Below are 15540 nucleotides of genomic sequence, written 5' to 3'. Positions count from 1 at the left end.
CTTCCCCCAAAATATACTTATACATTGATGTATTGAATAGATACAGCGGTATGGGCGCATTATTAGAGAATCACTTTTGTGTGAAGCATCTAAAATTGGAACCATGAGCAGCATTTGAGGTTGTCTGGTTTGGAAATCCCATTTTCAAATACACTTCTAAGTATTTCTGAAAGGGATAATCTTAGGTACCTTGTTTATGTTGTTATAACGAAGTGTGGTTCTCACTCTGGAGGACCCAGCAATTACATAACTTAGATGAATAGGACTCTGATTTTAATGTGAATCACATTAAAAAAAAATCTAATTTCTACTGAGGAGGTGCTACAGATAAACTGTACACTTATTGCTGGATTCTAATACTGATTAAAGCGGATAGCTGTGAGTCCCAGAAGTTGATCACTCTCTCAAGGGTCCTTCTAATAAAGAAATTTCTCAAACTAGAAAATATCTTTAAACTCTTCCTACTCTGGATGATAGGCTTACATGTGAGGGCATGCTCATGCCAACCACTCACGGTATCATTTTAGCTTCGTGGCTGTCACTTAATCAGACTAATGGTCCATTTAAACGAGCCAATAATGGGGGAACAAGTGTTTGTGGAAAGCTTGCTCCAAAATATTGGCCTGTCAAAACAGGCTGCCAAACACCAGACAAAAAATGGAAAATCGCTTATTTTTCGGGTGAAATAATTTTTAAGGCTTAAAAATGATCGCCATCATCAGCACATCACCTAGTGTAAACAGATGATGTGCTGCTGATAACATGATATTCTATAGGCACAGAATGATCATATTAATTATAGATCTGTACGCTTAAACTGCTCCTAGCCTGTGTTAACAGTAAACGACCACAAATTGGTTTGTATGTTGCTAATCGGAAGTCAATTAATGGCCTGGTTTACTCCGTATAAGCTTGACATACCGTAAGTGATTACCATGTTATTCCCATTCTACAGTATGATCTCTAAAGGACCATGTACACTGAGTTCAGGGTTATAATAGATCATTTTCATACGAATGTTTGATCTTGATTATCAGTGTAAACTTGTCCAACGATCCAATTACAAATAAGTGTTCACACGTTTGACGTTGATCACATCTGCTATGATGACATAAGAATTATCGTTTCTCATTTACATGAAGGGATGTGCTGGCACTTACAGTATAATGTAAACTGTATGTTAGAAGGGACATGAACAATTGCCTGAAGAAAAGGAAAAAATAAAATAAAATAAAATTGTAACAAGTGCCAAATGACTTGCTCTGTCACCGATCAATGCATGCTATGGGCAATATAACCTAATAAAAGAAGAACCTTTAGTTTGTCTTGGAAGGAAATGTAAATTAGTGAGATGAGGCTAGATAGCAATATTACCAAGGGCACTATTCCCATGGAAGTATGGATCACAATGTGTTCATCAGCATTATAATTTTTCTCTTGTAGACACTTACCTGGCTCATATACCCAGTTTCGGTTATAAGTTCTCCGGATTTAAAACATAGCTCCTCTAGTTTCCAATGCCTATTGGGTAAGAGAAGACAATGTCACTGCATTGCCTTGTAGCACAAAAAAAAACTCTTTATAATCTTGTCATGTGGTTTTCAGACTTTACCAATGAAGTTTTATGAGTGAGGCCAATTCACACAAGCTTTTTTTGCATCTGTGTCATTTCCGTATTTATATGGTTTATATTCACCCATGTTAATCTATGGGGTTTTTCACATGGTCATATAAAATGAGTGCATATCTAATATATAAAGCTCAAAGTGTGTATGTATGTATGTATGTATGTATGTATGTGTGTGTGTGTATGTCCGGGATAGGCATCCGCACCGTTGCAGCTACAGCCACAAAATTTGGCATAGTCACACGTCTGGACCCCGAGAGCGTCCTAAGTTATGTTGTGAGGCGAAATTTTAACCCCGCGCATTCCAATTCACCAAACTATTTTGCCCCTATCTACATACTGGGGAAAAGGTGTGTGCGCGTCAAGCCCTGCCCCTCAATATGATGTCATAATGCCCCTATTTGCATACTGGGGAAGCAGTGTGTGTGTATCAAGCCCAGCCCCTCATTATGATGTCACAATGGTTGTCATGGCGACGCTGATGTCATCATAGGTTGCAAGCCCCGCCGCCGCTCATTATGATGTCATAATGGTTGACTATGGGATGGAAGATGTGTGATGGGTATATGGGCACTGGACTATGGAATGGAGGATATGTATGATGGGTATATGGGCACGGGACTATGGGATGGTGGATATGTATGACGGGTATATGGGCACGGGACTATGGGATGGAGGATGTGTGATGGGTATATGGGCACTGGACTATGGGATGGAGGATATGTATGACGGGTACATGGGCACGGGACAATGGGATGAAGGATATGTATGATGGGTATATGGGCACTCGACTATGGGATGGCAAATATGTATGATGGGTATATGGGCATGGGACTATGGGATGGAGGATGTGTGATGGGTATATGGGCACGGGACTATGGGATGGAGGATATGTATGATGGGTATATGGGCACGGGACTATGGGATGGAGGATGTGTGATGGGTATATGGGCATGGGACTATGGAATGGAGGATATGTATGATGGGTATATGTGCACGGGCCTATGGGATGGAGGATATGTGATGGGTGTATGGGCACCGGGACTATGGGATGGCGGATGTGTGATGGGTATATGGGCACTGGACTATGGGATGGAGGATATGTATGATTGGTATATGGGCACGGGACTATGGGATGGCGGATATGTATGATGGGTATATGGGCATGGGACTATGAGATGAAGGATGTGTGATGGGTATATGGGCACGGGACTATGGGATGGAGGATATGTATGATGGGTATATGGGCATGGGACTATGGGATGGAGGATATGTATGATGGGTATATGGGCACAGGCCTATGGGATGGAGGATGTGTGATGGGTATATGGGCACGGGACTATGGGATGGCGGATATGTATATGGGCACGGGACTATGGGATGGAGGATGTGTGATGGGTATATGGGCACTGGACTATGGGATGGAGGATATGTATGACGGGTACATGGGCACGGGACTATGGGATGGCGGATATGTATGATGGGTATATGGGTACGGGACTATGGGATGGAGGATATGTATGATGGGTATATGGGCATGGGACTATGGGATGGAGAATATGTATGATGGGTATATGGGCACTCGACTATGGGATGGCGAATATGTATGATGGGTATATGGGCATGGGACTATGTGATGGAGAATATGTATGATGGGTATATGGGCATGGGACTATGGGATGGAGGATATGTATGATGGGTATATGGGCACGGGCCTATGGGATCGTGGATATGTATGATGGGTATATGGGCACGGGACTATGGGATGGAGGATAATTATAATTTGCTATAACTAACCACAGTTAGTTACTATGCCCGGGCAGAGCCGGGCTCTTCAGCTATTTGAAATAACTTATGTGTATTGTGGCTATAAAAGAACCATTGATGTCTAAGAAGTGTTCACATAATAGATGCATCCATATGTGAGGCACAGTAGGGATTTAAAGGTTATGTACACTTTCAAACACTATTTATGTATGGTTCATTTGCTTCCTAATTGCAAAGCTGAGCAATTTTCTAAATAGTTTTGTTTAAAAGAAATTATATTATTTTGCTGTTGCAGTGTCTGTAAATCCTTTATCTAGCTCAATGATTAATTAAAGATAACAGCAGAGAGAGAGGGGAGGGGGAAGTTTTACAGATCTAAACAGTTCGGGAAAAGGGAGAAAGTATCTCAGAGAGAAAAGTACAGAACACAGGCAACATAAAATCAGCAGAAAATAAGTGCAGGATAGAAGCTGTGCTGACATATTAGCTAATGTAATCAGCAAACTTCACATCCAGCCTATATTACTGGTAGAGAAAATCCCACAAGAAACTTGGATCAGGCTGCAAATTGCATATCAATTTCTCTGAAAATGAATAAAAGAATAAAATTTGCAGACTGAAACTTAGTGCATTTTTTATTTAAGTGTAACTACTAACATGCCTAATAGGTGTCCACAGCCTTTAAAAGGACAAAATGTGGCATGAAAGAAAATCGACATACAAAAAAAACAAACCAGGAAGAAATACAAATAATAAAACACATGCAGTGGTCAAAAAGAAACTATGGAGGGAAATAAGTTTTTACATGTCTGGCATTTACCTGTCATACATGTAGACTTGCACCTTGGTGGCTTCAAGTGCTGAGAGAAGATGTTGCCTCAGAGCTTCAGTTGTTAGGACATTAGCACCATTCTCTAGTGGAGTCTGGATCATGAGCTGTGGATTAAACATGGCTTCCTCTCCGATCTTTTGGCGAGTATAATTTAATTCACGACTTACTCGTCCACCAACTGCAAGAAAAATACATTTACAGATCATTTAGAGGACAAGAATCTAGCACTAACACAATGCCAGAGAACATGAAGCAGTCATGCTGCTACTGAACTACTATTCTCAGAAACCTTTGCCAGGGAAGAAGTACTTAAACATCTGCAGGGTACTTTTTCCTCCGCTCTGATGTACAGATGATATTTGTTGACGACTACAATAAACCATAAAATAGTAATAATTACGTTACAAATAGCCTTAATTTTTCTTCCAGTCTTTTACCCCCCTCTTGAATATAAGATTTCCATATGGAGAAGCTAAATCACTTTAAGAAGGCTTTCTATAGCGAGCAGACTGAGCATTTTTTGTACAATTTCTTGCACTTGTATAAACAGTCTGGTTCTATAGCACATTTCACGATCAATGGCTTTTATGTATATACATCCATACGTTGAAAGAAAAAAGCTGGCACAGGTAGAACAATTTTTCTTTAAAACAATGTTACAAAAACTGAGCTTGTAGGAGACAGCGAAAAGTACCGCCAATTATTCTACAAATTTTTAGACTGCATTCACATTTGCATTATTGTTAGATTGTATTCACATTGGCATTTGTCGCTTTGATTTCATTTCCTTATTTGTACAGAAAAAGAATAGAAAAACCCTCTCTTTTCCAATGTCCTTACAGATTTCATTTGATTAGTCTTGATGTCAAGTGTAATCAGTTAGCATCACTTAGCCTTAAAGGACTTGTAGATCTTTACATGGTAGTGAATGTTATAGAATAATAAAACAAGGTATAGTCACCCACTCTAAACTTTGGATCCAGTACTAGCCACTAGGTGATAGGAAGCCGTGATGCCCTATTCTTCAGTCAACAACTGCTGAGGCTGATGATTTGCTGCATAGTTCAGGTCACTGGAGCAGAACATCACTGGATGACCATAGGGTGACGTCCCATTACAGTCACCTGACCACTGCAGGAAATATCAATTCAATGGTTAGGTGACTGACGAATGGGAGGTCACTGCTTTTGTCCCAACCCTGACCACTGGAATGGCCAGCGCTAAATCCACATAGGTAACAGTGGGTGACCATGTTTCATTTTACCATGCTACCACATTACTTGCCATTTAGAACCTATTTTTTTGGAAGCTCAATCACCCCTTTAAGAAGAAAAATAAAATTAAGATACCCATTTCTATTTGTCATTCATCCAATAATTATTCCTACTGACATCTCCAGAAGCATGTGTGTTAAACGCAGCCAAGCCTGCTTATGTTTTTCCATGGTAAGTGACTTGTCTCCCTTGGGAATAAAGGTTCGGACATATTGAAATAGAGCATGCCCAATCCTTCTTTTCCACTACATCTGCCATTAAAATGAGTAAAGCAATCTCAATATGCATAATGTCAGAATTCACACGTTCAGGATTAACTGTGGATTTGCGGTGCTTACAGAACAATACAAGTAAAAAAAATTTTCAAAATCTCATTCAAACACTGCGATAAAAATCCACATGAAAATAAAAGTATGCTATGTATTTCAAATCTGCGTCAAGCGACCTTGTTCAGATTTTCATTGTGGATTTCAATCCATTCAATGCCTTGTAAGCGGAGTTGTGTGAAATTTGCAACAAAATCCACAAATAATACATGTGGATTCTGTCTGGGTATACATCACTCATTTGTGACTACGGTAAATATCTGCAGCGGAATTTTTCTGCAACATGTGAACATGGCCTATAGTCATGGTCGAAAGTGTTGGCACCCTTGAAATTTTTCCAGAAAATGAAGTACAGTATTTCTCCCAGAAAGTTATTGCAATTACACATGCTTTGTTATACACGTTTATTTCCTTTGTTTGTATTGGAACAACACGTAAAAAAGGCAAATTGGACATAATTTCACACAACTCCAAGAATGGGGATGGACAAAATTGTTGGCACCTTTGCAAAATTGTGGGTAAACAACTTTGCTTCAAGCATGTGATGCTCGTTCAAACTCACCTGTGGCAAGTAACAGGTGTGGGCAATATGAAAATCATACCTAAAAACAGATAAAAAAAGAAGTTGAGTCAATCTTTGCACTGTGTGTCTGGGTATGCCACACTTAGGATGGAGAAGAGAAAGAGAACTGTCTGTAGACGTGACAACCAAAATGGTTGAAAAATATCAACAATCTCAAGATTACAAGTCCATCTCCAAAGATCTTGATGTTCCTTTGTCCATGGTGCGAAACATAATCAAGAAGTTTACAACTCATGGCACTGTAGCTACCTTATATACTCGAGTATAAGCTGACCCGAGTATAAGCCGAGGCACCTATTTTTGCCACGGAAAACTGGGTAAGCTTATTGACTCGAGTATAAGTATGCATTGTCCCCTTATCCCTGTCCTGCTATGTGTGGCTCGGGGGGATCCTGCCCTGGTATGTGGCTCCCCCGTTTTGTACTGGTATGTGTGGTTCCTCCATGCTGTCCTCCTATGTGTGGCTCTCCCCTTCCTGTCCTGCTATGTGTGGCTCCCCGCTGTCCTGTATAGCTATGTGTGGCTCCCCCTGTTGTATGCATAGCTCCCCGGGCCCGCATGGCTCCCCCCTCCCGTACCGCATGGCTCACTCCCCCCTCCCATTGTTGTATACATGGCTCACACACCCCCATCCTACTCACCCACACACACCCCCGTCCTACTCACCCTCCTCGCGCCGTCGCTGCATCTCCATTGTCCCAGCGCCGTCAGCTCTTCCTGTGCTCAGCAGTCACGTGGTACCACTCATTAAGGTAATAAATACGTGCTCCACGCCTATGGGAGTGGAAAGCAGTGCATATTCATTATCTTAATGAGCGGTAGCATGTGACCGCTGAGCATAGGAAGAGCTGCAGGCGCTGGGACAACAGAGATGCTGGGATGGAGATGCAGCGACAGCGCGAGGAGGTTGAGTATGATGTCTTCTGTTAGCCGGTGGTTGCAGCTGTCACTGTGCCACAGCTGCCGGCTCCTGCTGCTGCTCCCCTGCTCCCGTCGGCTTTCAGGACAATGACTCGTGTTTAAGCCGAAGGGGGCGTTTTCAGCACAAAAAAAGTGCTGAAAATCTCGGCTTATACAATAGTATATACAATAATCTTCCTGTACGTGAACGGCAGAGAAAAAATGATAAAAGGTTGCAATGCAGCATAGCCCAGATGGTGGATAAGCAGCCCCAGTCAAGTTTCAAAAAAATTCAAGCTGTCCTGACGGCGCAGGGTGCATCAGTGTCAGTGTGAACTAGCCATCAACATTTGAATGAAATTAAATGCTATGGCAGGACATTCAGCAGGAACCCACTGCTGACACACAGACATAAAAAGCTAGACTGCAGTTTGCCAAAATGTACATGAGTAAGCCAAAGTCCTTCTGGGAAAGTGTCTTGGGAACAGATGAGACCAAGGTAGTGCTTTTTAGTAAGCACGTCATTCTACTGTGTGACGAAAATGAAATGAGGTCTATGAAAAAAAAGAACACAGTACCTACAGTCAAATATGGTGGAAGTTCAAAGATGTTTTGAGGATGTTTTGCTGACTCTGGCACTGGGTGCCTTGACTGTGTGCAAGGCATTATTAAATCTGAAGATTATCAAAGGATTGTGGGTTGCAATGTAGTGCCCAGTGTCAAAAAGCTGGGTTTGCGTACTAAGTCATGGGTCTTCCAGCAGGACAATGACCCCAAACATAATTCAAGAAGCGCGCTTAATTGGATGGAAACAAAATGCTGGAGAGTTCTGAAGTGGCCAGCAATGAGGCTGGATCTAACACCTGTTCAATGCTGCTGTTGGGAGAAGGCACCCTTCAATTACGAGAGACCAGGAGCAGTTTACAAAAGAAGAGTGGTTCAAAATTCTAGTTGAGAAGTGAAAGAATCTTGTTGATGGTTATAGGAAGCGATTGACTGAAGTTATTTATTCCAGAGGGTGTGCAACCAAAAATTAAAGTTGAGGATGTCAACAATTTTGTCCGGCCCATGTTTGGGGTTTTGTGTGAAATTATGTCCAATTAGCTATTTTTTTTCCTCTGTTTATTTTGTTTTGTTCCAATACTCACAAAGGAAATAAATATATGTATAACAAAATACGTGTAATTGCAATAATTTTCTGCAAGAAATACTTCATTTTCTGGAACAATTTCAAGGGTGCCAACACTTTTGGCCATGATTGTATCTATTTGGTTGATACTCCTGAAAGTGTTAGGTTTAGCTGGCATTTAACTAATATGTTTGGCCACCTAAAGTCTTCATACTTGAAGCAGTTTTTCCATATAATTTTTATTTATGATATAAATCTACAACTGTGGGATTCCATAAAGAGATGTCTACAAAGGTTGCCAATCAATCACAAATTTCTGGAGAGTCTGTAAAATAAAGGTACCTTTTATTAGTGTAAGTAATAAAAATCTAGGCATCCATGATTCTTTCTTATGCAGGAGGTGGTAATGCTGGTCATTGTGATTGGAATTTTTTTAAATGTTGTTAATAAATTCATGTTAGTATTTTGGGCTATAGACACATATCACTTATAATCTTTATCACTCATTATAGTTCATTTGTCTATTAAAATATTGGCTGAGATTTTTGAATAAAGCCCCCGTTACACATAGCGATATCGCTAGCAATATCGCTGTAACATCACCGATTTTGTGACGTTATAGCGATATTGCTAGCAATATTGCTACATGTGATACTTACCTCCGACCGGCTCCCCCGCTGCTCATCGCTGATCGCGCGAGAACGTCCTGGATCATTTCTCATCGGGCGCTTCCTGCTGGGCTTCCTGTGGCGCCGACGAGCGACGCGTGGACGCGGGCGGAGGACGTCTGGATCGCCGCGTCTGACAGGTAAGTAACGACCCCCGACCGCTGCTATGCTCCTGGTGAGACCTGCCTGTGTGGCAGCTCACTAGCGACCACTTAGCGATGCACCAGCGATCCATATCGTTGTCGGGATCACTGGTGCATCGCTAAGTGTAACGGTACCCTAAGTTGTGCACAAAAAAGATAATCTGTTTAGCAACACTGATGTTTGCACATGCAATTCCATTTTGAAGTGAAAGAACTACTAAGGATTTCAATGGAGACTTGGTGACACATGCAGAGCTCTCTCTTTCTCAATTAAAACATTCTCCTTTATAAATGCATTTGAACGAAAGTATTAGCTGTCAATGAAAGACTGACTTTAGGTCAAAATCTTAACCTTTAGGAGAAATCCAGCAGATATCAAAACCCAAATAGGTAAACTATAAATAATGAAAAAGATCTATATATAGATAAATCAGTCTTCAAATTGATATGTAAATGAGGCTGAATAGCTATGCTAGATCTGAAGCCTCTGTCACTGCAGCTCTATTCCCCATAGAGTGTCGCCTCCTGCTTGATTTCCTTCAGGCAAAGCCTTGAACCTTCAGCCAGGCAGAAGGTGGCAGCACTGGGTGGGGAATAGAGCTGGAGTGACAAAAGCTTCAGATCTACCAAAACTCTTCAGCCTCATTTACATATCAATTCAAATGCTGATCCTTATTAACCCCTTTACCCCCAAGGGTGGTTTGCATGTTAATGACCAGGCCAATTTTTACAATTCTGACCACTGTCCCTTTATGAAATAATAACTCTGGAATGCTTCCATGGATCCCAGGGATTCTGAGACTGTTCTCTCCTAACATATTATACTTCATGATAGTGGTAAAATTTATTTGATATGACTTGCATTTATTTGTGAAAAAAACGGAAATTTGGTGAAAATGTTGAAAATTTCGCAATTTTCCAAATTTAAATTTTCATGCCCTTAAAACAGAGAAATATATCACACAAAATAGTTAATAAATAACATTTCCCACATGTCTACTTTACGTCAGCACAATTTTGGAACCAAAATTTTTTTTTGTTAGGAAGTTATAAGGGCTAAAATCTGACCAGCAATTTCTCATTTTTACAACACCATTTTTCTTTTAGGGACCACATCACATTTGAAGTCACTTTGAGGGGTCTATATGATAGAAAATACCCAAAAGTGACACCATTTTAAAAATTGCACCCCTCAAGGTGCTCAAAAACATATTCAAGAAGTTTCTTAATCCATCAGGTGCTTCATAGGAATTTTTAGAATGATTAAAAAAAAAAATTAACATTTACCTTTTTTTCACAAAAAAATTTACTTCAGATCCAATTTGTTTTATTTTCCCAAGGGTAACAGGAGAAATTGGACCCCAAAAGTTGTTGTACAATTTTTCATGAGTACGCTAATACCTCATATATGCAGGTAAACCTCTGTTTGGGCGCGAGTCTCTCGCATCACCATCCGGCGCTGCCGCCGGCACAGGAATGTGCAGCTGCATAGAATATATGCAATCGCACACTCCAGTCTCGAGTGCTGGCCGCTTCGGGTATTGAATTGATGCGGAAGTTTTTCGCATCACACTCACAAGTTTGACCCCGGCCTTAGGCCATGTTCATGCGCTGCGATTTAATAGCATTTTTTAATGCAAATTTTCAGCTGTGTTTCACAGTGCCAGCAAAGTCTATGAGATTTCAGAAATCTCATGCACACACCTTGTTTTTTTTCCTGACTGTTTTGAGCTGCATTTTTGCAGAATGGAGCATGTCACTTTCAGCGTTCTTGCAGCATATTTCACCCATTGAAAGTAATGAATAGTGCAAAAAACGCAGGTATCAGGTTTTACTGCGTTTTTGGTGTCAAAACTTAATGATGTTGAATCAGATTATTTTTTTATGCACTAAACTTTATCAGCATTTACAAGAGACAAGTGTTGCCTGACAAAAATGCAGTAAAAAACGCACCAAGAGCGCAGAAGAAATGCTGCAAAAAATGCGGCAAACATTCAGTAAAACCTGCTTTTTGACGTTGCATTTTTACTGCCAAGAATAGGTTTTGCCGGCAGAAAAAAACGCATAAAAAAATACAATGTGTAAATATAACCTAAGGGTGTATTCACAAGGTTCATTCAAATTGCAGTATTTTTCCAAAATGTATTTTGACAAAATGACATAAAAATGTTGTGGTTTTGGTAGCAAATGTGTCTCTTTTATTTATTTAGGAGCCCACTTATTTGAAAATAAAATTTCCTACACCAACAACTTATGAGGTTCTGAAGCAGCACGTTTAATCCAGCTGGTAGGCTTATATCCTAGCAAAACCAATGATTTGGCATGCTGAAATTCCACATGCCCCACGCCAGTTCCCTCAACATCTGCCAGTCACTAGACCCTCATAAACATTGGATTATCAGCAGTTTCCGCTGCCCTGACATGTTATATATTTAGTGTTGTGACCATGGTTTATAGTAAATGATTTTTATCTTGAAAAACCAACGCAGAATTCCATAAGCTGATTGACAGACTTTTCTGTAGATCACTTTCAAATTAGGTGCAAAGATCTTTTCTGGCATGAAATGGATGACAAACTGAATGACAGACAGCTATATGAAGAGACAATTAGTAAGTCTATAGCATTATGTTTCTTCTACACCAGACCTGGGGAAAATGCAGCCCGTGGGCCACATCCGGCCCCCTGGCTGTCGCAGTCTGGCCCGCGGACCAAGACAGCCATGGGGCTGAAAACCTGAGGTCCGCGAGCTGCACCGTGCCCACCCGCTCGCTCGCTGTCTCCCGCAGTCAGTATTGGTGGAGGAGGGGCCTCCGGCCACTTCTTCCACCAGTGTGTGAAACAGTTGATCATATGACGTCATGTCATCGCGTCAGCTGTGTACCGCCGGAGAGTCAGTGCATTGGAGACAGCAGCAGAAGCAGGGCGCCTGAGAACGGGACTGAGATAAGTATGTGTTTTTTTTTCATATGTATAAACATGGGGATTCTATGGGGGTGAGCATGAGGATTCTCTGGGGGTGAACATGGGGATTCTCTGGGGGTGAACATGGGGATTCTATGGGGGTGAATATGGGGATTCTATGGGGGTGAACATGGGGATTCTATGGGGGTATCATGCTGCACATGGTTAGGCTATGGGGGTGGCATGCTGCACATGGTGAGGCTGTATACTGTCATGCAATATATGGGGAGGCTGTGTGGGGCTCAATCAGTATATTGCAAGGATGTGGGGGTGTGGTACTCGCAGGTACGCAGGATGCAGTGACGAGCCGGAGGCAGAACAAGGGTTGAACTTAACTTTTACATAGAGATGAAGGATAAAGCTGACAATGATTTTCCACGCAGGGAAGCCAAACACAAATACACAAATAACCCTGAACTAAACAGTACGACGAGCAGTGGCGGCTACATGGCCACGGTTTGGCCAGCTAAGGTCCCTTGGAATATGAACAATGGAGTGTCACTTATCGGTCTCTGACGTCCTGCAGAGTTTGTGTCCGGGGAGTGTCCTGGCAGCGCCTTAGCTGCCGGGGTGGTCTCACCGGGGGGCGAGATAGAGGTGGCCGCTGGTCGCGGTAGACAGGCCGCAGCCGCGGAATGCAACCGGGCAGAAGCGCCCACGTGTCCCACGGTACAGGCCGCATCCGCGGTATGGAGCGGGGCACAGGCGGCCGCGGGTCTCACGGTACAGGCCGCAGCTGCGGTATGGAGCGGGGCAGAGGCAGCCACGGGTCTCACAGTACAGTCCGTAGCCGAGGTATGGAGCGGGGCAGAGGCGGTCTCACTGTGTATCCTCCTTGCCGCACTGCTCGGCACCGTCCACTTCCTTTGTCAGGTGAGTGCCCGTCACTGCTGTCCCAAAAGTGCTGACTCACTCTCGCTCCTGGATGCCACAGACTCCTCCCTCCTGTCTCTCGTCTCCCTCCCCGCCGAGTGCCCCCTGCTGGTCTGCCCTCCTTGCTTTATAGTCGCTCCGCCCCCTTTCATTGACCAGCCCCCACGTTTCCTAGTCAACGGTTGGTCCTGGCTTGTAATTGTTCCTCCCGGTAACGTACCCCTCGGGAACTCAGGTGACAGCCTTCCTAGTTCCGGCCCGGACACACAGTGAGCCCCTTTTCCGGGGCCTTCATCCCCTACAGGGGCCTCATTCAGTATGTATAGAGACTGTGGGGCTCATGCTGTATATAAGAAGGCTGTGTGAGGCTCATGCAGTATATGGGGAAACTGGGGCTCATGCATTACATGGGTAAGCTGTGTGGGGCTCATGCAATATATGGGGAAACTGGGGCTCATGCATTACATGGGTAGGCTGTGTGAGGCTCATGCAGTATATGGGGAAACTGGGGCTCATGCATTACATGGGTAGGCTGTGTGAGGCTCATGTAGTATATGGGGAAACTGGGGCTCATGCTGTACATGGGGAGGCCGTGTGGGGTTCATGCTGTACATGGAGAGGCTGTGTGGGGATAATGCTTTACATGGGGAGGCTGTGTGGGGATCATGCTTTACATGGGGAGGCTGTGTGGGGATCATGCTTTACATGGGGAGGCTGTGTGGGGTTTATGCTGTACATGGGGAGGCTGTGTGGGGTTCATGCTGTATATAGGGAGGCTGTGTGGGGCTCATGCCATATATAGTGAGGCTGTGTGGGGATCATGCCATATATAGTGAGGCTGTGTGGGGCTCATGCCATATATAGTGAGGCTGTGTGGGGCTCATGCCGAATATAGGGAGGCTGTGTGGGGCTCAGGCCGTATATAGGGAGGCTATGTGGGGCTCATGTCGGATATAGGGAGGCTGTGTGGGGCTCATGTCGGATATAGGGAGGCTGTGTCGGCTCATGCCGCATATGTAGTAGGCTGTGTGAGGCTCATGCTGTATATAAGGGCTGTGGGGGGGTTCAAAGATAAATATGGGGTGTCAGCATACTTAATTATGATCAATATTAAGATACAATTAATATTAATAAATTAATATTGAGTAGAATTAATTTCAAGATATTAATTCAGCCCTCCACAACAGTCTTGGTCTCTCATGTGGCCCTCGGGAAAATTAATTGCCCACCCCTGTTCTACACCAATAAGGCCTAAACATATGTAACTTGCAGTACAGACATATAGTAAAGAATACTAACAAGCAATGTTAATTCCTTTTACAAATACGGTACTCCATGTATTTTCTGTTGTAGCGTACACAAGACATGATAAACGCCTGTCTGTCCTTACATTTGATGCTGGGAAACATGTGAACTGAGCTTAAGGCTATTTGCCCACATTAGCGTTTAAAACCTGATACAAAACCGGACTTCTTCCCAGAAAACGCGCGTTTTTTGCGCGTTTTTTGCACAAATTCCGCGCATCTTCTGGACTCATAGGAAACAGCTAAAACACGGACTTAAGCAGAAAATAATGAGCAAGCATGCTGCGTTTTTAGCCGCTAAGCGTTTCCTATGCGGAAAAAAACGCATCAATTGGCACAAAAAGGCCAAAATGCATTAAAATGAATGGGATGCTTATTTTAAGTGTTTCTGAAGCGTCTAATTCGGCAGAAACGCTTCAAAAACGCTTAAAAAAAAACGCAACGTGGGCACACAGCCTTAGTCACCTATTTGAACCGTATGGACGAAGACGTGTTTGTGACAAGCTGTCAAAGTCTTTAATGCACACCTGTTACAACAAAAGTATTCACGTTACTCATTATGCTAATAATTCAGCATGTAAGTAGCCCATCATCAAGACTGTCAAGAAAGCAACAAAATATCAACTAAATGTATGGAAAGAATGGATACAATTCTCAGTAACAACCTGCATAGATGTAAAACATGACTTTAGAAGTTAGGCACAAACAATAAATATCTAGGCGGATCCTAGAATCTGGATAGCTTGGAAAATATATATCATATAAAAACCAATACGGTGGCTCAGTGGTTAGCACTGCAGCCTTGCAGCACTGGGGTCCTAGGTTCAAATCCCACCAAGAACAACAACCGCAAGGAGTTTTTAGGTTCTCCCCGTATTTGCGTGGGTTTCCTCCCACACTCCAAAGACATACTGATAGGGATTCTAGATTGTGAGCACCATCGGGGACAGTGATGATAATGTCTGTAAAGCGCTGTGGAATTGATGGCGCTATATAATTGAGTAAAATAAATAAATACCCTGATAATTAAACTGCCAACTCATAATAAGTTGACACATTCATTAACATCTCCTGATGAAACTGAGGTTGCATGGTGAGACACATATCTAAGGGTACTCTTCTCCCATATGCAGGTAATGATTATTATATCAA

At 42.6% G+C, this 15540-nt stretch overlaps 1 protein-coding gene across 3 annotated transcripts in view; it reads right to left on the bottom strand.

The window, feature by feature from the left end:
* The window catches only part of PTCH1 (patched 1), a 213867-nt gene that overhangs the window by 119494 nt on the left and 78833 nt on the right, over nucleotides 1-15540 (bottom strand). For all 3 annotated transcript variants that reach the window (XM_073545959.1, XM_073545958.1, XM_073545960.1), the window contains exons 3-4: nucleotides 4215-4404; nucleotides 1452-1521 (exon numbers count right to left, since the gene is read on the bottom strand). In XM_073545959.1, the coding sequence (XP_073402060.1) occupies nucleotides 1452-1521; nucleotides 4215-4404 (260 nt within the window). The remainder of the gene's footprint in view (nucleotides 1-1451; nucleotides 1522-4214; nucleotides 4405-15540) is intronic.

Source organism: Dendrobates tinctorius, unplaced genomic scaffold (assembly GCF_039654945.1).
Source record: "Dendrobates tinctorius isolate UK_male_01 unplaced genomic scaffold, ASM3965494v1 ptg000144l, whole genome shotgun sequence".
Classification (NCBI taxonomy): Eukaryota; Metazoa; Chordata; class Amphibia; order Anura; family Dendrobatidae; genus Dendrobates; species Dendrobates tinctorius.
This window is presented reverse-complemented; position numbering and strand designations above follow the sequence as displayed.